A 24652-nucleotide genomic window follows, 5' to 3' on the forward strand; every position below is an offset into this window, starting at 1 on the left:
AAAGCCAAGTCCTGCCCTCATGAGCATTCATTCTAGCTTAGAGACAGGATGATAGTGTGACCCTGCAGTGGAAACTGATGAAAGAAGGGGGTCTAGGGTAGGGATGGGATGGTTACTGTTTTCACATAGGGTGGTCCGGGGATAAGGTGATATTTGAGCAGAGCCGGGAGGGCAGCGAGCAACAGAACCATGTAGGTATTGGGGGGAAGAGCGTTGGGGACAAAGGGAATGGGAAGTGCCAAGTCTCTGAGACATTGCGGAGGCTCGCATGTTCCAGGAAAATCGGGGAGGCCAGTGCCACTGGGGTGAGCAGGTAAGAAAGAGTGGGATAGGAGAGTAAGCCAGAGAGGTAATGGGAGGCCAGGTTCTGAAGGACCTTGTAGGCCACTGTAAGGCGTTGGCTTTCACTGTGATTGAGATGGGAAGCCACTAGAGGGTTTTGGACAGAGGAGTGACAAGATTGGACTAATATTTTTAAAGAATCACTCTGAGGACTGTGTTGAGAATAAACTCTAAGGAGGCAGGGTGGCAAACAGGAAATAGGAGACCCTCATGATAGTCTGGGTAGGGGATGGTGGTAGCTGGAACTAGGATGCTTTGGAGGGACTGCTGAGAAGTGGTTGGACTCTGAATTTATGCTGAAAGTTGAACTGACAGGATTGGCTGATGGATTGTGTGTGGAGTGTGGAAAGAGGTGTCCAGGACTTTAAGGGTTTTGGTCTGAGCAATTGGATAGATGAAGTTGCTGTTTACTGAGATGGGGAAAAACAGTGAGAGAAGCTAGTTTGGAGGAGAAATCTGGAACTCAGCTTTGGTTATACTAGGTTTTTTCCCCCCATGGACTGTGTTGTCTTTAATTATTTTTTTGGGGGGTTTTTTTTGTTTGTTTGTTTTTGTTTTTTGCCGTACGCGGGCCTCTCACTGTTGTGGCCTCTCCCGCTGCGGAGCACAGGCTCTGGATGCGCAGGCTCAGCAGCCATGGCTCACGGGCCCAGCCGCTCCGCGGCATGTGGGATCTTCCCGGACCGGGGCACGAACCCATGTCCCCTGCATCGGCAGGCAGACTCTCAACCACTGCGCCACCAGGGAAGCCCCATGCATAAATATATTAATGTGTTTGACTTCGGGTTGCTGCCCCAGGCTTCACTGGGACGTTTATGGTATATACACTGTATCACCTTCCCCCAAATCGAAAAAGTTCTGGATTCCAAGACACATCAATCCTCAAGGGATTGTGAATCTGTATGACAAAGGGACAGCGTGCAGGGGAGTCGAGGATGTTGACCAGGAGTGACTATCCTGATGGACTGTGGAATCACGTGCACCTGAGTAAGGAGAGAAGGGAGCATGTGAGGAGAGGAGGAGGCATGCTGAAAAGGTGGCAGGATCAATGGGTTATCGATCCTGGTGGGGCTGAAGAATTATTGGAGTCTGAATCCCGGAAAGAGAGGTTGAGATTTGTTTCAGCTGGGCTTTTAATCCTTAAAGGACATAATTACAGAATACAAGTTAGTACTGCCCTTTTGGTTTCTTACTTGTGAATCCTTTTTAGTAAGATCTTCTCTAGTTCTGAATGACTCCCTCTTTATTCTTTCGGTACAAACGATATATTGTTTGTATTCTTTCATTAAAAGAATCATTGCCGGTGGGAAGCCCCAAGCCCGTACCTCTGGGACTGAACGGCGGCGGGTGGGCTGCGGTCAGCCTCTGCAGGCCTGAGCAGGCCTCCTGAGAGTCTAGGGCGTAAGAGTTTTGGGGGTTCCCAAAGTGGGTTGCGGACCCCCTGCCTGAGGCTTTGGTTTGAGCCCTGGATCCGGCCTTGTGTTTCCCCGGAAGGATGGCGTCTCAGTCTTTCCTGAAGTTGGGTGCCATGCAGAATGCCATGAGTTAGAAGTTGGAGGACTGAGGGCTTAGAGATGCTTGAGGGACGTCCTTAACCTACGTGAAATGTTGGAGGTTGAGGTGAAAAATATGGCTTTGATATCTTCATGGAAAACTGCATTATTTCAGTCCTGAATCTGGTTCGGTTCCCTTATTGACTCATTACTATATTAAAAATGTTTATTTAGCAGTGATTGTAAAAAAAAAAAAAAAAAAAAGAATCATTGCCAAAGAATGCCCAGAAATAGTCAGTGATTGAGCTGGTGTCCCAAAGGATATATAAGCCCTCTCCTCACCTTTTTTATAGATAGAATAAATATATATATACACACACACCAGGACATCTGCCTGGTGACCAAGGGACAGAATACTGGAAATGGGGGCTGTTGGAAGTTCTAAACAATAGCACTCCTGGCACATTGTTACTTTTGGTATAGATTAGGAAGAGTGGCTTAATGCAGTCACTTAGTCCTTGTACAATTCTTTCTATGTGTAGGAAAAAGAAAGGAAAAGCAAATTGGCAAAAAGAAGTTCTTTAGCAGTCGAATTGCCTAATTCTTACTCTGTCTTCACACATTAGAGCCTAATACTGATAGTGATTTACTTACACTTCTAGTTAATAATTAGACATTGGGAGACACTATATATCACACCTAATGGAACGTATGGGGTCTGATGAGAAAGTTTTCTGTTTCGACTAATAAATTTTAACCCAAATGGCCAAGCCAAGTGAAATATCATGGGCTTTGAAATATTTTTGAACTGTGCTTAGAAAACAGTGTGACTTTATTCAGTGAATGGATTTATCATCCCTTCCAAATCACAGGCCTTAGCGCCAGCTCTGGAGTGGAGGCACGAGGCAGCACTGAATCAGAAAGTGGAAAAACTAATCAAATCCTTAGAGACCAAGGACAGTGAGGCGGAGTTAGGCTGACTTTTTCAGTGGTAGCCTCTAGCTGTACATTTTCTGATTTTAGTAAGCAAAGGTGGGTTATCTATAACTTCAGTAGTAAGGTGCACTTCGGTTTTATTCATACACCCTGATTTCCCTCCATTCTTCCCTGTGTTATTATTCTGGTAAATATTGTACTTGCCACTGCAGAAGTTGGGTGCTTTTCATCTTTGATCACAATATCTAGAACTCAACTCTTTCCTTTTAGAAATATCATTGAATAGTCACTGTGTACAAGGCTGTGCGCGGAGTTCTGTGGGAGGAGAGAATTTGAGTGAGAGCGTACCCTGCTTACAAGACGCTTACAGCCAAGCACGGGAGACGACATGAACATAGACAACCAGAGTGCTTGGCCAGGGAGTGATAAAGAATTCAGGAGAGGGAGAGATTAATAACAGTCTGGGAGAATTAGAGAAGGCTGCCGGGAGGAGATGGCGTTTGATCCAGGCCCTTGCAAAAGGATAGAGAGGGTGATCTGGAGGGTGAGGTTGAGGGGCAGGCTGAGGAGGAGGGGATTGTGGGAGCAGGGGTGGGGGTGTGGTCACAGGTCATGGAAAGGGAAGAGCAGTTAGTTGTCCTAATAGAATAAATGATAAGGGAGAGCATTGCTTTTGCCCCAATTTAGCATGGCCTAGTTTGGGAAAGCTCTGCAAGTAATAGCCTACTTTGCAAGTATTGACTCACTATTTTTTGTGAATCTTCTGTGCTTTTTACATTTTCTTCCTTCCACTCTGCTTTTCCTTCATTTCATATCTTATTTGTTATCCACTGTTGACAACCAGTAGAAAGAAACATTGAATTACTGTACTTGTTCATTGTTGTTATTAGCAGCTGTCGTGATTCAGCTCTGGAAGGTGTTGAATTTTTTTGTCCCAAATTGCATTTTGTGATTATCTGATGAGTATCGTTATCTGATGTTGACAGTATTTCTCTTTATTGAAATACTTACATTTTGCTAAGTGCTTTACTTTTATCATCTTTTAAAATCACAGATCAACTTTGTTGAGGTACAGTTATTATGAGGAAACTGAATGTCACTCAGAGAGGTCATATAACTTGTCCCAAACTACGCAGCTAGTAACGGGCATAGCTGGAATTCGGAACCCAGATGTGTCAGACTCCAAAGCCCTGGCGTTTTACGGACTCATTGGCAAATGTTTACAGTTACATTGAACCATGGGGCGCACTCACTCACGGAATTGAAAGCTCATATCCGGAAGCATGGATCTTAGAAAATGGGAGATGGAAACCTGCAACTGAGATTTGACAAACCTATTTCATAGATAAAAGATATTTAAATAGAAAACACTATACTGAAATTAATTCAGATCTTTATTATAAAGATGTCAAGACACCTTTCTTGTAGTAAAAAACCAACTTGAAGTTACTACAGGAAGGGGTCAGGGTGTGGGGGAGTGGTTAGAGGAAGCACAAAAGATCTGTTTCCTCTATTCTCTTCCCGAGAAGAACCGAGTTTTTCCTTTGGGAAATGAGACCCAAGAGGGAGACTAGATCTACATCATTTTAACAGTAAAATAATGAGAGGTGTTTAAGATCTTTCCATTCATTTGGATTAAATAGTTTTTTGTTTTTGTTAATTCAGGTACTCTTGGGATGGTTAAAAAAAGGGTAATTCCTACCCACTTAAACCACCCAGTTCTCTAGGCCCTGTGTGAGTTGTGAGAGAAGGAGAATGTTGTTTCAGGAGGAGGAGGTGCTGGTAATCGGTAGTGATAAAAACAAGGCGGTTCCTCAGTTGCTTGGGTAGGTAGTGGTGCTCTGGATTAGAGGCAGGGTATTTCTTTTGTTTAAAAACAAAAGGAGTGTGTGTGTGTGTGTGTGTGTGTGTGTGGTAAATAAGCAAACATTTGGTATTTTCTGCCAGAAGCCATTTTTCTCCCTCTGTGTGTATGTATATTTATTGAGCTCCTTCTATGGCCAGTGGACAGGATAGAGTGGTGAGCAGTCAGATGCATTCTCTGCTCTGTGAGGTAGACAGTCGGCCAGTGGAGGAAATAGACAATAGGCACGTAATCCGCTAGTAAAATGTAAATTAAGTACAGCAAGAACATCATGTGAATGTGTATAGAGGGGTGCAGTTAAGATAGGCTTTCCTGAGGAAAAGGTGGTTGAGCTGAGAATTAGCGAATGAGGAGAGAAGGTGGGATGTAAGCCGGTTAATGGCTAGGGAAGCATGTTCCAAGCAGTTGCAGGTCCAAAAAAGGGCTGCATGGTGGGAGCAAGCCTGGGAGCGTTTCAGGTACAAAAGGAGTGCTGGTGGGACTGGAGCACCGAGGTGGAAGGTTAGGCTGGAGAGGTAGGTAAAGGGGCCTTTAGGCTGCAATAAGAATTGTATACTCTGGCGTACGTGCATTTTGAAAACATTACTCTGACTGTACAGAGCAGAACAAAATGAAGGAGGGGCAGGTGCAGATGCCAGGAGCCCGCTACACTAACTCAGGTGAGAGCGTGTCTGTTTCATTCTTCATTGCTTCCCCAGTGTGCTAAATGTTTATGGAGTGAATGAAGATGATAACAGCCTATACTAGGGTACAGGCAATGGAGACAGAGAAAAATAGACAGGTTCATGAATTGGTGGATCACATATATAAGTCTCGGAGATAGATTAGATATTGAGTGTAAGGGAAAAGGAATTCCAGGGATAACTCTTAGGTCATTGAAGCCTTGAAAATAGAGTGAAATTCTTGGCGGGGAGCATATGGAGTGAGAAGAAAAGAAAGCTTGGGACTTCCCTGGTGGCGCAGTGGTTAGGAATCCACCTGCCAATGCAGGGGACACAGGTTCAAGCCCTGGTCCGGGAGGATCCCACATGCTGCGGAGCAACGGAGCCTGTGAGCCACAACTACTGAGCCTGCGTGCGACAGCTACTGAAGCCTAGCCTGTGCTCCACAACAAGAGAGGCCACCGCAATGAGAAGCCCGCGTACCACAATGAAGAGTAGGCCCTGGTCACTGCAACCAGAGAAAGCCTGCGCAGAGCAACGAAGACCCAGCACGGCCAAAAATAAATAAGTAAATTAATTAATTAAAAAAAGAAAGAAAGCTTGGAACTGAGTCTTGAGGGATGTTAGCATTTAATGTTTGGGTAGAGGAGCTGGCTGAATATGGCGTAAAACGAAGGAGGTGCCTCAAAGATGCCACGAAAAGGGTGTTTCAGGAAGGTGAGAATGTCCAGCGTCACTTGCTGCTTCAAGAAGTCTAGAAGGTTGAGTCGTGACAGATGTTCATTAGACACGGGCATCTTGAGACCTGGGCCTGAGGTGTTTCAGTAGAATAATGGAGCCAGAACTGTTGGGTGGTGCAGAGTTGGTTGAGGAGTGAGTGGGCAATGTGCAAAGGGGACAGAGAAAAAATAGTTACCTACGGACAGTGGGTCACCTTGTGGCGATTTTATACTATAGGTGTGGACAATATAGTATATGTGGATTTATCTTTTGTATGCTTCAAATATAGTATGAAAATTGCAAATGACTCCTTTTGGGTATAATTTGAAAGACTGGAGATCTGAGAACTAAAAAAAAAAACGGGTAGTAAAGCAGGAGTTAGAGCAGAAATATTTCTTCACTAAGAATTCTTGTGGGAGCTAGAGAGGAAGCTGAGGGGAGAGTAAACCCAAGCCTTATGAAGCCACTTTTGATATCTATCATTAAGGGAGGGGCTGAAACACATGTAAGAGGGGTTGACTGCCCTTCTTTCATGTGCTCTCTATGTATTGGGGAGGGAGTTTGAAAAATCCTGACTCGGCGAGGCTAAGTAAGTTACATACAGGGTTGCCCCAATCTTTTTTCCATCTCAAGCATCTGTGGCTATGAACCATGGAAACCTGAGAGGTAGGAGTCAGTAACTGTGTTACAAATTCAGAAAGCCAGGGAATATGAGGCTATAAAACCAAATGCTTTAAAAATTACTTGGATTTTTGATAAGGGTGCCAAAACAATTCAATGGGGAAAAGAATAGTCTTTGAAGGGACTTCCCTGGTGGCGCAGTAGTTAAGAATCCGCCTGCCAATGCAGGGGACATGGGTTCCATCCCTGATCTGGGCAGATCCCACGTGCTGCGGAGCAGCTAAGCCCGTGCGCCACAGCTCCTGAGCCTGCGCTCTAGAGCCCGTGCTCCGCAACAAGAGAAGCCACTGCAATGAGAAGCCCACGCACCACAACGAAGAGTAGCCCCCGCTTGCCGCAACTAGAGAAAGCCCATGCACAGCGATGAAGACCCAACGCAGACAAAAAGAAAGCACAAAAAACAATGTATTCAAATAAAAGTAAATCTATAAAAAAAAATAAAGCTGTTTAAAAAAAAAAAAGAATAGTCTTTGAACAAGTGGTGCATTTTGGATATCCACATGCAATAGAATGAAGTCAGACCCCAACCTCATACCACACGTAAAAGTTAACTCAAACTGTATCCTAGATCTAAATATAAGAACTAAAATTATAAAGCTCTTAGAAGAAAACATGGGAGTAAATCTTCATGACCTTGGGTTAGGCAGTGGCTTCTTAGATACAATACCAAATACACCAATGACAAAAGAAAAAATTGGACCACATCAAAGTTAAAAACTTCGATGACAGTCCACAGAATGGGCGTTAATAAGGGACTGGTATCCAGAGTATATAAAGAACTCTTAAAACTCAATCATAAAAAGACAACCTAATTAAAGAATGGGCAAAGCATCTGAATAGACATTTCTCCAAAGAAGATATGCAAATGGCCAGTAAGCACAGAACGATGATTAACTTCATTTGCCATCAGGGAAATGCAAATCAAAACCACAATGAGATAATACTTTACACCCACTAGGGTGGCTATAATAAAAAAGGCAGGTAATAGCAAGTGCTGGCAAGGATGTGGAGAAGTTGGACCCCTCGTATGCTGGTAGTGGGAAGGTAAAGTGATGCAGCATTTTTGGAAGACTGTCTGGCAGTTCCTCAAAATGTTAAACGTAGAGTTAACTGCATGAGCTAGCAATTCTCCTCTTAAGTATAAACCCAAGAGAGATGGAAGCATATGTCCGCGCAAAGAGTAGTACGTGAATGTTCATAGCAGCATTATTCATAATAGCCATAAAGTGGAAGTAACCCAAGTGTCCCTCAATGGTGAATGGCTAAACATAATGTGGTATATACATACAAAGGAATATTTTTTTATGCACATCATACAAAAATACTCTGATCAATTTTATTACAAACATATGAAATTTTAAAGAATTTTTATTGGAGTATAGTTGATTTACAATGTTGTATTAGTTTCAGGTGTACAGCAAAGTGATTCAGTCATACATATACATCTATCCACTCTTTTTTTAGATTCTTTTCCCATATAGGCCATTACAGAGTATTGAGTAGAGTTCCCTGTGCTATACAGTTGGTCCTTATTAGTTATCTGCTTTATATATAGTAGTGCGTATGTGTCATTACCAGTCTCCCAGTTTATCCCCCACCCCCCGCTTATCGTGACCGTAAGCTTGTTTTCTGCATCTGTGGCTCCATGCAGCGATGGACGATGCCACAGCATCCACGAAGGAATGTTACTCAGCCATAAAAAGGAAGGAAGTACCAACATATGCTACAATGTGAATAAAGCTTGAAAATCTGTTAAGTGAAATAAGCCAGTCATAAAAGGCCATATATTATATGATCCTCTTTATATGAGATGTCCAGAATGGGCATGTCTATAAAGACAGAAGGATTAGTGGTTGCTTAGGGCTACTGGGGGTATGTGGCTGGTGGATACTGGGGATGACAGCTAGTATGGGGTTTCTTTTAGGTGGGATGAAAGTGTTCTAAAGTTAAATATGATTGCACAGTTCTGAATTTACTAGAAAGTGCTGAATTATATACACTCTGAATGGGTGAATTGTATGGTAAGTGAATTATAGCTCAATAAAGTTATAAACAGTTGTTTGGCATTATCTGCAGCAAATCAAAATAAATGTTATTTGTATTATTTCTAGTATGTTTTCATGTTTTATTTTACGGAACAGAAAAATATTCGTAAGAGATTTTTTTTTTAAATAAATTTATTTGTTTATTTTTTGGCTGTGTTGAGTCTTTGTTGCTGCACGTGGGCTTTCTCTAGCTGTGGCGAGCAGGGGCTACTCTTCATTGCGGTGCACGGGCTTCTCATTGCGGCGGCTTTTCTTGTTGCGGAGCACGGGCTCTAGGCGTGCAGGCTTCAGTAGTTGTGGCACACGGGCTCAGTCGTTGTGGCTCGCGGGCTCTAGAGCACAGGCTCAGTAGTTGTGGCGCATGGGCTTAGTTGCTCCGCGGCATGTGGGATCTTCCCGGACCAGGGCTTGAACCCGTGTCCCCTGCACTGGCAGGCGGACTCTTAACCACTGCGCCACCAGGGAAGTCCTACTTGCATGGTTTTTTTTTTTTTTTTGCATGGTTTTAAATAACGTGTTTATATGACTGTTGATTTATTGATGTCCATCATTTTTGAAATCCTCTCTTGATTTCCCATTGTGGTAGTGAGGCCCTGCTCCCTCCTCACTCCCAATACTTCAGTTCTCCATTCTTCTCTTGTACTTATTGTCGCAGTTTTGTGAAAACAATTGTTTCCAATATATGATTAAATAAATGTTCACAAGTGATGTACTGTGATTACATTTCCTTACAAATTTGTTTTTTCCTAGAGCGAATAATACCCGCTTTTAAAAGATGTACTTAACCTATCATTTTCCCCCTTTCTCCTGGAGCGCTTGCTCCTGGAGCTCCCTGGACTCTTCCTTTCTGGAACAGGCTCTCTGGGGCTGTGCCATCTGTAGTCCTGGGACTTGCCTCACTTCTTTCCTGAGGTAGACCTGTTTTCTAACATCTCCTGTCTTCGTCCTTCTTGCCGTGTGCTCTCATTTTACTGAGGCACATCTTCCTGTGAAAGAGCGTGTGGAAAGTAAATTGTTGAGTCCTTGCCTATGTGAAATGCTTTATGTAACTCTCATACTTGGTTAATATTTTGGCTGTGTATGGAACTTGAGGTTGAAAGTTATTTTCCTCAGAATTTTGAAGGCCTTGCTCTGCTGTCCTCTGGCATCTGTTATTGCTATTGAGATGTCTAATCCCATTTAGATTTACAGTCCTTAATATTTAGGGTGACTGTATAATTCATTGTCAAAACTAGAACCCTTGAGGTGCTAGCCTGAAAGAATAGCAGGACAGCAGGCATTAACCAGGACTCTCTGGGGTAGCTGGGGCCATGTGGTCACCCTCTTTACATGTGACCTATTTTTCCTCTAACCATTTAGGATCTTCTCTGCTTCTGGAGTTCCACATTTCATGATGATGTATCTTACAAAAGGTCCTTTTTCATTGCACTAGGTTGCACTAGGTTGTGGTGGGTTCATTCTTGTCCTTCGATTTGGGGAAGTTTTTAAAATTATTTCATTAATAATTTTCTCCCAGCCTTTGTTAGGCAGGTGTTTGACATTCTGGATTATCCTCTAAGTTTCTTTCTTCTCTCACAAATAATCAGGGGATATCATCTTTGGGCCTTCTTGTTTCATATCTAAGAGATTTTTGTACATTTATCTTCCAGTTATTCTATTGAAATTTTTAAACATTTCTGTTTTGCGTTTAATTTCTTGTTTTACTCTTTTCTCATAGCATCCCGTTCTTGTGGAAATGTGTCTTCTCTCACTTCTCTGAGGTCATCCATCGTGAGTTCTTTTCTCTTTCTTTTCTTTTTCTTTCTTCTTTTTTTTTGTGTGCGTTTGTTTCGTTTGTTCTCTGCGTTGCTTTCTTGAGTCCCTTTTTTTTCTGTTTGTTTTGGTCTGTGTCTGAGGCTTTCCTCAGATGTTGGTGATCCTTAACTGTCCCTTCGTGTTTCAGAGTAAGGCATTCAAAAGTATCTCTGGAACCTGGGCAGAGCTTTTTGGCTCCTTTATATATAATTTTGCTGTGAACTAATGTCTTGGTTGTTAGAACTTGGAAATCTTATTTTCCAGGGAGACAGGGGGCGACCATGCAGTTTCTCCAGAAAAGGCTCCTCTCCTCTCCTGCCTTGGAAATTTTACACATGGTGCTAGTGTTCTGTGTAGAGGGTGGGGGAAGGAGACAGAAGGTCCTAGAGTTGAGCATCGAGCCTTTCCCTTATGCCCCATCTCAGCCTTCCGTGCCTCACATCTCTCAGTTTGGAACTTTTGTGGCTCAGTTTTTGCAGAGAATAAAGCTTCTTTTCTCCCTGTGGGGTAGTCACTTGGTTGTGTGGGATAATGGAGAAGGCCCATGGTTCTGCCCCCTTCCCCTTCTCCACCTTTCAGGGTAACTGCGCGCCAAGAGCTCATCTCACAGGGATTCTGTGGGCCTCACTAGCTCCACCCTCACCTTTATTCCCTCTGGACATTTGGGTGATAACTTCCTTTTACTCCTTCATCTCCTGACTGTCTTTGAAAATTTTGTGAAAAGCTACTCTCCTTAGCTCTCCCTTTTCTCTTCTTTCTTGCGGGTTAATACATTTATTTTTTTTCCCTCTACTGTCTTTTAGAGGAGTTGAGAAGGGAGAAGAGATAGACTAATGTGTTCAAACTGCCATTTTTAACTGATTCTGGCGTGCATTTTTCCAGGCAGAGTATTATAAATGTTGATTCGATTCTGAATAGTACTGTCGGTGCCATTCCTCACATATGTTGTTATGGGTTAAATAGGTTTTTGTGGGCTGGCCTGGAAACCCAACTACATCTATGATTTTCCCCTAGAACTAGAGAAACAATCAAGCCTTTCTGAATTGACTCTCTGGAGGAATTATAACAGACTGGAACAAAAATATTTCATATATCTCTCCATTTTCCAAATCACATAGAAAATTAGGACTATTGTATCATTATTGTTGAAATAAAAAGCTCCAGAAACTAACAGAAACTGGAATTTTAATGGAAAAGTTTGGTCATAAAGTTAAGCTTTGAAAATTGAACTGAGAAGCAAAGCTAGGTTCTTCAGCAGTATCCCTAAAACTTCATTATTCAGCAACTTTTTTGAAAGCATTTTTCCTAATTAAATTTAAGCCCAGTGATAGAGCTGTGGGGAATAGCAATAGCCACGAGGAGCATTTGTTTACTTATTTTCTTGCTACTTTCTTATTCTTGCCTTGCACACAACAGGGTCTTCTGAAACATTGGACTGAATAAACTAGACTCGGCCAGATAGACCAATAAAACTCTCTTCCTAACCATGAATGACTAAGAATAGCTGTGAGACACTTGGGTAGTGAAAATGCAACCCAGAATATGTAAAGTACACAGGGTGCTTGAGAGTAAATGCTGCACCAGCTTGGTGTTGGAACTGCAGAGACCACTGCGAGTGTAACAGACCCACTGCGGTCATGCGGCTCCCGTTTCCAGCCTCCCACGTTGTGCTGGGGCAGCCTTCCCTGAGCGCTTCTTCCCAGTGGCCGTGATGGCCCCAGTCTCAAGGGATCAGAGATCATTAGGTAAACCAGGAATCGTGGCTGTTATCTCTTATGTGGCTGGAACAAGGTAAGGGCAATGAGATGTAGTGATCCCATTATTTTCCTTCTTTTTTATTTTGTTTTCTCTTCTTCTTTTTTATTAAAAGAAAAAAAGATTCTTTTTGTTAACCTCTCCCCCCACCCCCACCCCCGCCGCCTCCCCTAACCTTGCTTTTGATAGGATGCTGACTAGGAACCAGAGCCCATTTTGGCTTAGCCTTAAGGGCAGCTGTTTACAGAGTAGCGGTGTTACATAGGGTTCCTGTGTCGTATGTCTGTGTAACACTGGATTTGGATCTTGTATTTAGCTGCCAGAAGTGACTGTGATGAAGTAGGGGAGATAAACTGATAGATTGGCTGCCAGAAAGATGTTGGGAGTCAATCAGATAAACAGGGCAGAGAAATAGCTTGCTGTTTTCTAGTGATAATAAACCAGAGGCCTCTGGTCCCTGCATTTTTAAATGTAATTGCCATTGTAGTAATAATGTCTAAAATAAGCAAATGAGAAAACATCACAGGAGGTTTTTTATTTGCGATTGAGATATCCTTTTCCCTTTTGCAATAAAGGTTCGTCCTATATGGAAATGAGTATTTTTACAAATTTGTTGTGCTTCTTCCAGTGCCTACTTACATAAACAAATGACAATTAGAGAGTGAACTACTTTCGTAGGAATTTATCCCTCCTTCGTTATCCTCCCACAGACTTTGGCTGTTTAACTTGATGAACTATCTGTATTGCTCCCATGCCTTACCTACAAAATGATTACTTATTTTTGTGAAGAAACAAGTTTTAAAGTCAAACCTGTGTTATTGACAGGTGATAAGCAGGAAGGAGTTTATTTTAGTGTCTTCGCTTGGATTTCTCTCAGAAGATTATTTATTTATTTATTTTTGGCTGCGTTGGGTCTTCGTTGCTGTGCGCAGGCTTTCTCTAGTTGCGGTGGGGGGGGCTACTCTTCATTGCGGTGCGCGGGCTTCTCATTGCGGTGGCTTCTCTTGCGGGGCGTGGGCTCTAGATGCGTGGGCTTCAGTAGTTGTGGCACGAGGGCTCAGTAGCTGTGGCTCGCAGGATCTAGAGTGCAGGCTCAGTAGTTGTGGCGTACAGGCTTAGCTGCTCTGAGGCATGTGGGATCTTCCCAGACCAGGACTTGAACCCGTGTCCCCTGCATTGGCAGATGGATTCTTAACCACTGTGCCACCAGGGAAGTCCCTCTCAGAAGATTTTTGGAATTTTAATCTCTGTTGGCTGTTTCCCTGTATATAGCACTTGTGTAGGAGAGATGATATCTAGTTTTATTATTGTAATTTAAAATTCTCCTTCTTTAGTGTTTAACTTTTAAATCCATTGCTTCTTCTCACGTGGGACTTTAAGATCCAATGCAAATTCTTGAGTCTGTGTGTAAGATACAGATTTAGGCTTTGATTGCATGCGGTGGGATACCCAGTATTAAGAGGAGAGTAGGAGAGTGATTTAGAGTTCCCCTGGAGTTAATTGTGGGGCTGAGAGACTGGCTGTCTGTGTTGTGTTTCCAATATGCATATACGACTTTCTTTAGGTTCCTTATTAAAGTTGTGGCTGTGAATGTGTTGGTGTCATATATGGTTAAGTTATTTATTAGTAAGCATGCTAGGGTACCAGCTGTGGAAAGCAAGAGAGTGAAGTCCACACTTTTAGTTATATCTAATAAAGGCTTTTTGCCTAAGGAAGACCTTCCTGACTGCCGGAGGTTATAGGTCAGAAGTTAACCATGTACCATTATCCTGTTGGTGAGAAGCTGATGCGTGTTCCTCTTTGCCACCCAGCCCTTCCCACCTGACCTTTTATAGATTCTCCACTGATATCGATGAGGTGGACAAAACTAATCATAAAAACAGTGAAGGGAATGTTGCATACTCATTGATCCATTTGAAATGAACTGCAGTACAATAAGTCTTTCAAATGGACTTTGTTCTCAGCTATTGCTTATAGCTCTTTTTAAAGATATATAAATATGAAAGGGTTAATGGGAATTCAGTCATGCTCTTGCCACTGAGTTGTCCCTTATTGATTGTAGTTTAGAGCTGTCACTATGCCGTTCAGAATTCCTCCTGTGCCCTTTTAAAGTCAGTTGGTGCTGGGAGATGATAAATAAATCACTTGCTTTCCTTTTTCCCCAGCTCCTTCGAGAACTCATAGAACGGAAGACCAGCTCCTTGGATCCCAATGATCAGGTGGCCATGGGAAGGTAATTTAGATATGGCTTTCTATTCATGCAAGTAGGCTGTATAATAGTTTCTCCCTCTGAATCTCCTTAATTCAGCCTCCAAGGCAACGATTGGTCCTATAATTATAAAAGTTGAGAGTTCCCTGGTGGCCTAGTGGTTAGGATTCCGGGCTTTCACTGCTGTGGACCGGGTTCAGTCCCTAGTCAGGGAACTGAGATCCTACAAGTCATGCCGCACAGCCAAATTAAAAAAAAAAAGTTAAGCAAGATAACAAGAACTAGACAGGCAGAGTGATGGAAATTGTTTACCCTACCTACATTGCCTTAAGTGCAGTTTGAATAAGAGATTATAAAATGCCTATAGGTGTTTATTTTAGGGTTTGTTTCACAAAGTCCCTCTTAATCTCTTTGCTCTCTGGATTGGGCTGTGATTTTATCTGTATCAATCTCTGACCAGTGGGTAAAAAGCATCCACCCAGATGCATGCTCTCCGCTGTCAGGACGTGGCGCTGTGCACAACAGGTTCCTTGCTCTGGGAGAGTGTGCCCTAATTTAGACCTCCACCCCTTCAGTGAAAGCTGTGGCACAATTAGAAATGGAACGTGGCGGCATTACCCAGATGTCAGGGTAGAATGGAAAGTAGTGAAGGAAGGCCCTTGTGTATGCTTCATCCTGTGGCTGGAAAATAAAAAGGACGTTGAGAGTGCTACCTAATGAATAGTGTACATTTAAATAGCCATGAGCCATAATTTGCAAAAGCATGAAAGGAAACAAAAGCTGCAAGTATCAGAATGGGATTCTGGGGCAGAGCAGCATTTTGAGATCACAATGAAAAATTTGTGTTGATGAAATAATTTTATGTGAGTAAAACATGAATTTTAGGGTAGGATGTTGATATTTTGTATATCTCTGGAATGCTATAGAGAGCTGTTCACCATAAATTTAATGTGATAGAGCAAATTGCATTTAAGTGATGATTATATTGTACATTTATCTGACTTTACAATAAAATAGATTATGGTAATTAAGATTATATTAAGATTACAGTAATTGGATTTCCCTGGATTTTTTTTTTTGATGTTAAATTTTCATTGTGTAAATCAGGTAAGATGAGTAGCTGCTGCTGTTTTTCCTTTTTTCCCCCCACATTTGTTCATATGAGCAATATATGAAGATTTTCTTAGCCCAGTATCTTTTATTTGAAAAATTAATTTCTTTTAATCTAAAACGACTGCAGACTACCAAATGTAAAATAGATAGCTAGTGGGAAGCAGCTGCATAGCACAGGGAGATCAACTCGGTGCTTTGTGATCACCCAGAGGGGTAGGATAGGGAGGGTGGGAGGGAGACTCAAGAGGGGGGGATATGGGGATATATGTATACATATAGCTGATTCACTTTGTTATACAGCAGAAACTAACACAACATTGTAAAGCAATTATACTCCAGTAAAGATGTTAAAAAAAAAAAGTAAAATAAAATGACTGCAGAATATATGAATCTTGTTTGGATCCTGATTCAAGCAAACTAACTGTAAAATTGAGACGACCTCGGAAATTTAGAGTGAATATTTGATAGTAAAGAATTATTGTCAACTTTTTTTAGGTGTGACAGTGGTATTGAGATTATATTGGGGCTCTTGGTATTGAGATTATATTGCGGGAAAAAAAGCCCTTACCTTTGAACAACACATTCTGAAATATTATAGCTGAAATAAAAATTAAATAAATAAAATGACTGTAAAACTAGTATCAATAGTGGATAATTCTTAACACTTAGCAAAAAGTGGAAAGCACAGGAAAAAGCAGTTGGGCATTAACAATGGGAAAATTAGATTTAAAGAATTCACGTGCTCAAACCAAACAGCAGCTGCAATATTAGTCATAGAACAGGCCGCGCAGCTAAAACATTAAAAGCAACCCCAAGCAGCTATACTCAGTTTGATGGGTTTTCCTGCAGACTGGTAGACTTAGTGCTTGTCACAGTAACTCCAAATACTAAGGAGCATTGTTAACCAGATTTGCTGTAGAATTTCCCAGCTGCCATTTGTTTTTGTTTTTGTTTCTTTAAGCCATTGCACAAATCCTCGTCTGTTGATTAGTCTCTGTGGCCCCAGACTGTCTTGAGGAAGTTGATGTAGGTTGATGATTTCTTTCTGCAGTGTTGTTAGTGAGAAAAATTCCGATTTGTCGATACATGTAACTATTTCCATTAGTGATGATGCATAACATCGCTTGTGAATTTCCTAGGCAGTGGCTTGCAATCCAGAAGTTAAGAAGCAAAATCCACAAGAAAGTAGATAGGAAAGCCAGCAAAGGAAGGAAACTTCGGTGAGTTACTTTTTAGAAAAAATGTTAATCTTGTGTGTTGTTATCCATACCTCTTCTCTTGCATCTTGGCTATTACATCATTTTTCTATTTCTTTTGATGATTCTGTTTTTCAGGAGCAGAAAAATAACTAAAGCAATATTTGAGGCTTTTTTTGAGACTCCGGTTTTTTTTTTACTCTGTAATGGAAAGATAGTTACTTCTTGTTCTACTGTTGTGAATGGATGGGTTAAATGATATTTGCATTTCCCTGAAAGAGAAATAATAAGGAAATAAGACAAGATCGTTGAAATTGCCTTAGTTTTAAAAAATGATTTCTTTAGAACAATATAAAAATTGTATTTTGGAGTCTTGTTTAGACATAGAATTATATTGGTCCATTTTCATGATGCCATACATGTACGCAATATGCTAAAAAGGTAAAAATGAAGGATTCCAGAGAATGTTAACACTGCTTAAATGAGATGAGGAATATAATTTGTATGAGAACAGAGAGACATTTCTGAGTGTAGGAAAGCCCTCAACCCTGTGAGCCCTTGAAGGAGTCTTAAAAGTATGGAGACAAAAGATGGGGCAAGAGTAGAATTGACATTGCTATGCTTTCAGACTTAGATTCCTTGTAACTATTTTTATATATTACATAATATCACTCTCACAGGGCCTCAGTGTCAAAGAAACTACTTGTAATTCAGGTGCACACTGAAAAAAAAATGTTAAACTCATTGTGTTAGGACAGTTTTAGGCAGATAGCTAATCCCACATCCTTATTAGAGCCTGCCTGTCATTAAATTCCCTTTAGACAAATGTGGATCTGTCTCATTTTTAAATATCTTCAGAGAAGCAGATTTCACTACTTCAATTAACCTGTTTTAGTATTTAACAAAACTCATCAGGAAATGCTTATTTTTCTTTAACTTTGCAGAAGTGCAAAGTAGCTTTTCATCATCTTGTGCTTGAAAGTCACTTTCTTAAATCTCAGGTTAAATTGTTATAATTTGTTTATGTTTTTTCATATGTTGAAGTTTCCAAGTCTTCATACTTCTCCAAGTTTGTTTTCAGTGTACTAGTTAAGAGCATGGTCTCAAGAGCCTGACTGCCTGAGTTTGAATCCCAGCTTTGACAGTGTGGGATATGACACTCTAGTAGTTACCCCGACAAGACCCTTAAACTCTCTGTGCTAGTTTCTTCATCTGTAGAATGGGGATGATAATAGTACAAGACTTGTAGGGTTGCTGTGAGGTTTAAATGAGTAAGTATATATACAGCTTTTAGAACAGTGCCAGGGACACAGCAAGCACTATATACGTGTCTGTTGCCATCATTCCTATCATTATTATTGCTGTTATTATTCCAAGACTGGATCAGTCTCCTCCTGGAACGTTCATTTACTTACTCACTCACATACATGCCTCTTTTGTACCTGTCTCTTCTGTACCCCCCCCCCACCCGGAAGGATTTAAAGAAGAATGTTATTACTAGTACTTTGTAATTGACCAGGCTGATTAAATACCTACTCTTTAATTTTGAGATTAGACTTTTCTCCAGTACGGTGCTTTTAAAATTATAGCTTTGAGAAAGACAAATACTCTATGTTATCACTTGCATGTGGAATCTAAAAAATGAAACAAACGAATGTACCTAACACAACAGAAACAGGCTCACAGATACAGAGAACAAACCAGTGCTTACCAGTGGGGAGAGGGAAGGAGGGAGGGGCGAGATAAGGGTATGGGATTAAGAGACACAAACTACTGTATATAAAATAAATAAGGAGCAAGCATATATTATACAGCACAGGGAATATAGCCATTATTTTATAATAACTTTAGATGGAGTATAATCTATAAAAATATTGAATCACTGTGTTGTACACCTGAAACTAATAATATTGTAGATCAACTGTACTTCTAATTAATTAATTTAATAGCTTTGTGAGGCTTTAAATGTTCTCTAGAGGGAGGAGCCCGGGATTTCAGATCAGGAGACTGGCTCTGTCTGGCTCTATGATTTTGGTTGCTCTTTATTCTCTGAGCCTCACTTTTCTCATTTAATAAGTGGAGATACTAATCCCTACTTTATAGATTTGGTTTGAGGATTAAAACAAGGTGAATATGTCTGGTACGTAGGAAGCATTCGAAAATATTAGTTTCTTTGGTTTCTTGTGTTTATCTGTTGACGTTGCTGTTGCAAATATACGCTCTTCAAAAGAACTGAGAGTGGCCAAAAATGCCTTTTTTACATTATCATATGTTTATGAGTTTTAAAACTGTTAGGGCAAGTAGCTATAATCGTGTGTCCCTTGAGGGCAAGTATTGCACTGTTTTTTCAAGACAGTTCCAACCTTAACCGTCTACCGTAGTGCCTCGTAGACATGTTTTTGGATGATTATAACAGTAAAATTAACACGCTTGTCAGGTAAGACTTTCTGTAAGATGCAGCATCCACACTTCACAGTGTGAAGTGAGCAGACTAGGAAGAGTGAGCCTAGGGAAAGGCCACAAAGAATAATGTTTGCCAAAATACAGACCTGAGAGTGTACACGTCCGTTTTGGGAACTGCATTTGTTTTGACAGAGACTTAAACTGAGTATGGGGGAATGGCAGGAGATGAGGCTGTATGAATAAGTGAGCGCTAGATTGTGGTCAAGCTCAGAATTCAGACTTTAAAGACTGTAGCAAGTCATTGAAAAATAAGGAAGCCTGAGCACCTGTCACAGATTGGAGGAGACTTAAGGAGACACCACAGTTAGGTGCAATGTGGGGTCCTAGGTTGGATCCTGGAAAAGAAAAAGGACACTAGGGTAAAAATGGGTGAAGTTTGAATAAGGTCTATGGTTTAGTTAATAGTATTGTACCAATGTTAATTTCCTAATTTTGATAATTACACTGTACTTGTGTAAGCTGTTAACATTAGAGGAAGCTAGGTGAGGATATACATGAGTTCTCTGCACTATTTTTGCAACTTTTCTATAAGCCTAAAATTACTGCCAAATAAGAAGTAAAAAGAAAAGTAATAAATAAGGTCATGTGCTTTGAATTGTTTTGCAGTTTTATCATCAGTATTCACCTGGCTCTCTTTGTGAACATCAGTGTGCGGGATGTGGTCAGAATCAGAGTGATCTTGTTAGCAATAGCAACAACTAACATTTATAAAACTCTGTTGGGCACTGCAAAGCAATTTACATGCCGAGGTAGAAAAGGCATAGGCTCTGATGCTAAACTGTCTGGGTTTGAAATCTGACACTTCACTTACTGGCCTTTAGACCTTGGGCAAGATACTTTACATCTTTGTGCTTCAGTTTCCTCATCTGTCAACCTAGCATGATGATAAAAGGCACATCTCATAGGATTGTTATGCAGATTGAATTAGCTCATTCATGTAAAGTAGTTCGGAAGGTAAGTAGCTCGCCCAGGTTACAGAACTAGCAAGCACAAACTTGGATTTGAGCTAATTGGTCTGATTCCAGAGCCCATGCTTCTAACCTGTGGCTATTGAGTTGTTTCTCTGGCCAGGACCTTTGCAGACACCAAAATGGTACCTTGGCTACATTAGAATTCTGCCATGATGGATTTAACAAGGGGCCCAGGCTAGATGAGAATAGCATAAATAACTTCCTTAAATTAGACCCCCAGAAGAGCTGGTGGGATGTGCCAACTGTCATCACTGGTACTAGATTCCACCAGTGAGCAAGCTTTGCTTTGTGTGATATGGTTGGAGAGAGAAGAAATGTCCTAGCAAAGATGAACATCACCTTGTGGAAACCTTAGTTTAAATGGTAGCAGGTCAGTGGCATGATCCTGGTCAGACTGGGTGTGGCAATTTGCTAGTTGGATGCTGGAAAATAACTTATAAAAAAAAGAAATGTTTTGGTTTTGGGAAGTAATTATAATTATTGACTATCAGTCTTTTACTCAGCATTATCTGTAAGTGGATTTGATCATGATTTAAGCAGAATTCATAATGTAAATGAATGAAGCTCTCGGGTCTTTAATAATGAGATGTCATACTGTGTTTTGTGTTTGTCTATTTTTCTGCAACAAAATTATATTTATCTCTTCTTAGTATGGTTGGTAAAAGGTATTTTAATACTAAAACATGCATCCATCCTCAGTAGCACTGAGATTAGGTAAAATGCATTGTATTAAGTACACATTACTAAATCTGATTACTTCTTAAAGCCTGTCTTTCATCATGCAGCTAATAGTTATTGAATATATTTTACTAAAGTGTAAAGGTATTCCACAGAGCAGTGCCATCCAATAAAAATGTCTTTACCTGCGTAATTTTAAATGTTCTAGTAGCCACAATTGAAAAGGGGAAAAAATGAAACAAGTGAACTTAATAATATATTTCACGTAACCCAATATATAAAAAATATTATTTCAACAATTTATTGTTTTAAAAATTATTAGTGATATATTTTACATTTTTTGCATCTCAAGTTTTCAAAATCTGGAGCACATCTCAGTTTGGCACATTTCAGGTGCTCAGTAGCCACGTGTGGCCAGTGACTCCCGGATTGGACAACACAACTATAAGGTGTAGTTCATAGTCTTTGTCTAGACAGTAAATTAAACCTGTATTTGGACACAGCCAAGAACAGTTTTCATTTTTTCAGATGAACAGTGAAGTTTGGCGAAGCCTAAAGACATTAAAATACATTTATTAATTGTACTTACACTTTATACTTAAATAAAAAGGTTATGTAAATAATTATATTCTTGTACATTAACGTAACCTTTGGGGAGGGCATTTAGCTTACTTTTTCAATTTTAAATATGCATACTTTTCGATTCACCAGCAAAGCAATTCCACATCTCAAAATTTATCCCATAGAAATGTGTGAACAAACATACAATAATTTATATATAAGAATCTTCGGGCTTCCCTGGTGGCGCAGTGTTTGAGAGTCCGCCTGTCGAAGTAGGGGACACGGGTTCGTGCCCCGGTCCGGGAAGATGCCACATGCCGTGGAGCTGCTGGGCCCGTGAGCCATGGCCGCTGAGCCTGCTCATCCGGAACCTGTGCTCCACAACGGGAGAGGCCACAACAGTGAGAGGCCTGCGTACCACAAAAAAAAAAAAAAAAAGAATCTTCACTTTAGCTAAGTCAGAAAGAGAAAGACAAATACCATGTGATATCTCTTATATGTGGAATGTAAAATATGACACAAATGAACTACAAAACAGACACAGACATAGAGAACAGACTTGTGGTTGCCAAATGGGGGGCAGTGGGGGAGAGATGGACTGGGAGTTTGGGATTAGCAGTTGCAGACTAGTATATATAGAATGCATAAACAACAAGGTCCTACTGTATAACACAGAGAATTATATTCAATATCCTGCGATAAACCATAATGGAAAAGAATATGAATAGGAATGTGTGTGTGTGTGTAACTGAATCACTTTGCTATGCAGCAGAAATTAACACAATTTTGTAAATCAACTATGTGTCAATAAAATAAATTTCTAAAAGTTTTGAAAAGTCTTCACTTTCGCACTGTTTAATATGGTTTTTAAAGGGGATAGGCTGTATAATGCCTATCAGTAGGAGGTTTAATAAATTATATTGGCACGACAGAATATCCTGTAACTATTTAAAAGAATAGAATGTGACAAAGCGGAAAAAAGCATAATGCAGAATATTAAGTATCTTACAGTCTCATTTTTATGTGAAAATATATAAAGTTTATATTTGTCTTATATATGGAGAATGCCACAGACAAACTTAACAATGATTAACAGTGATTTAATTAACAGTGATTATTTCTGGGGTATAGGACTACAGGGAACTTGTCAGCTCTCTATACATTTTGGAATTTGAAATTTTATATTATTTTTTATAATTAGGAGATAGGGACATTAAAAAATGTACAGTGAACAGATATTTTGTTGCATCTTACAAAAAGTGAAGAATTGGAAGCAATATGAATGTTCAAGTATATGAAAATATAGTTATGGTACTTCCATTCCTGGAATTTTGTATATAGCTTTGAGATACAATGCTAAGTGAAAAAAAAAGATATGAAATTATGTGTGTGTATGGATTTCTATATAAAATGAACATAATTGGGCTTCCCTGGTGGCGCAGTGGTTGAGAGTCCGCCTGCCGATGCAGGGGACACGGGTTCATGCCCCGGTCTGGGAAGATCCCATATGCCCCGGAGCGGCTGGGCCCATCAGCCATGGCCACTGAGCCTGCGCGTCCAGAGCCTGTGCTCCACAACAGGAGAGGCCACAACAGTGAGAGGCCCGTGTACTGCAGAAAAAAAAAAAAATAATAATTAATTAAATAAATAAAATGAACATAATTAACCAAAATATTAAACTCATAATAATAATAAATATTAATAACAGTTCTTCTCTAGGTGGAAGAACTATGTATGTTATTATTATTATTTTTTTTTTGCTGTATGCGGGCCTCTCCCTGCTGTGGCCTCTCCCGTTGTGGAGCACAGGCTCCGGACGCGCAGGCTCAGCGGCCATGGCTCACAGGCCCAGCCGCTCCGCGGCACGCGGGATCCTCTCAGACCGGGGCACAAACCCGTGTCCCCTGCATCGGCAGGAGGACTCCCAACCACTGCGCCACCAGGGAAGCCCCTATGTATGTATTTTTGTGTGTGCCCAGTTGGTTTGTTTTCTAAATTTTCTGTAATGAATTATGCTTTTTGTATTACTCTTATAATGGGAAAAATCTCATCACTATTATTCTTTTAAATTCATTTGTTAAAAAAATGAGTGAAATTTGGGAGGCTTGGCTATTGGTGGTGTAGTAGAGAATCAAATTCTTTGATGTGTGTAAAAATGTTTTTAAAACTGTAAAACATTACACATGTGAAAATATTTATATCATATTTTTTTGTGGATAGTGTTTTGCCCAAGAACAAGTTTTTCTGGTTAGAATTTTATTGGGCTGGGCTAAAAGTTCATTTGGGTTTTCCGTAACATGGAAAAACCCAAATGAACTTTTTGGCCAACAAATATACTGTGCATATTGTCCTTCAGCTTCTCCTTTTATAATGAACAGAAAGGGATACCTTCTTTGAATTCTCTTTGGTGTAATTTCTTCTGTATAAGGTCAAATATTTGTTCAGCCCCCCTTCACCAGAGGATCTCAAAGCACTTTGTACAAAAATACCCTTTTTTTCTATTGGTGGGAGATGGAGGTGACATAACTTAAATTTCTGTAACACCTTGACTGAAGATCTAAGGATCAGACTTCTTATGTACTCAGTTGCATGTGTCATTTGAAGATGGGTGAGGGGCTTCCCCGGTGGCGCAGTGGTTAGGAATCCACCTGCCAATGCAGGGGACACGTGTTCGAGCCCTGCTCCGGGAAGATCCCACATGCCGCGGAGCAACTAAGCCCGTGTGCCACGACTACTGAGCCTGCGTTCTAGAGCCCGTGAGCCACAACTACTGAGCCCATGTGCTGCAACTACTGAAGCCCGCGCACCTAGAGCCTGTGCTCCGCAACAAGAGAAGCCACTGCAGTGAGAAGCCTGCGCACCGCAGTGAAGAGTAGCCCCCGCTCGCCGCAACTAGAGAAAGTCCGCGTGCAGCAACGAAGACCCAATGCAGCCAAAAAAAAAAAAAAACGGCGAAATGAAAGACCTGGTGGAGCTAGTGAGTGAAGGTGATTCTAGAAGCCTTTTCTGACTCAGGGAGCTAGTGAGTGATGGTGGTGGTGAGGTGTTCCATTTGAATGTTATGCCACTACCTGTGCTACTGCCAGTAGGTAGCTTTAATGACACTGAAAAATGATTAAGATGTGTGTAGAGGAGGGAAGATGAGGTAGTCATCTCCTCGTTGTCTTTG

At 40.8% G+C, this 24652-nt stretch overlaps 1 protein-coding gene and 1 long non-coding RNA gene across 8 annotated transcripts in view; both read left to right on the forward strand.

The window, feature by feature from the left end:
• AATF (apoptosis antagonizing transcription factor) overlaps positions 1–24652 on the forward strand; it is a 101623-nt gene that overhangs the window by 49530 nt on the left and 27441 nt on the right. For 5 of the 6 annotated variants that reach the window (XR_003428783.1, XR_003428782.1, XM_027087350.1 and 2 more), the window contains 2 exons: positions 14458–14525; positions 16754–16834. Coding sequence is in view for 4 of the 6 variants with exons in the window: in XM_027087350.1 (XP_026943151.1) it covers positions 14458–14525; positions 16754–16834 (149 nt within the window). In the remaining 2 variants the exon portion in view is untranslated. The remainder of the gene's footprint in view (positions 1–14457; positions 14526–16753; positions 16835–24652) is intronic. The other variant, XM_027087353.1, reaches the window with a different exon arrangement.
• Positions 1010–2071, forward strand: LOC113609764 (uncharacterized). Of its 2 annotated transcripts, none has more exons than XR_003428784.1 (2): positions 1010–1743; positions 1957–2071. It is a non-coding gene; the product is annotated as an uncharacterized LOC113609764 (long non-coding RNA). The 2 variants fall into 2 exon arrangements; XR_003428785.1 differs by lacking the exon at positions 1010–1743 and adding an exon at positions 1750–1860.

Source organism: Aethalodelphis obliquidens, unplaced genomic scaffold (genome assembly GCF_003676395.1).
Source record: "Aethalodelphis obliquidens isolate GAN/ISIS:26980383/991018 unplaced genomic scaffold, ASM367639v1 scaffold58, whole genome shotgun sequence".
In the NCBI taxonomy this organism is placed as follows: Eukaryota; Metazoa; Chordata; class Mammalia; order Artiodactyla; family Delphinidae; genus Aethalodelphis; species Aethalodelphis obliquidens.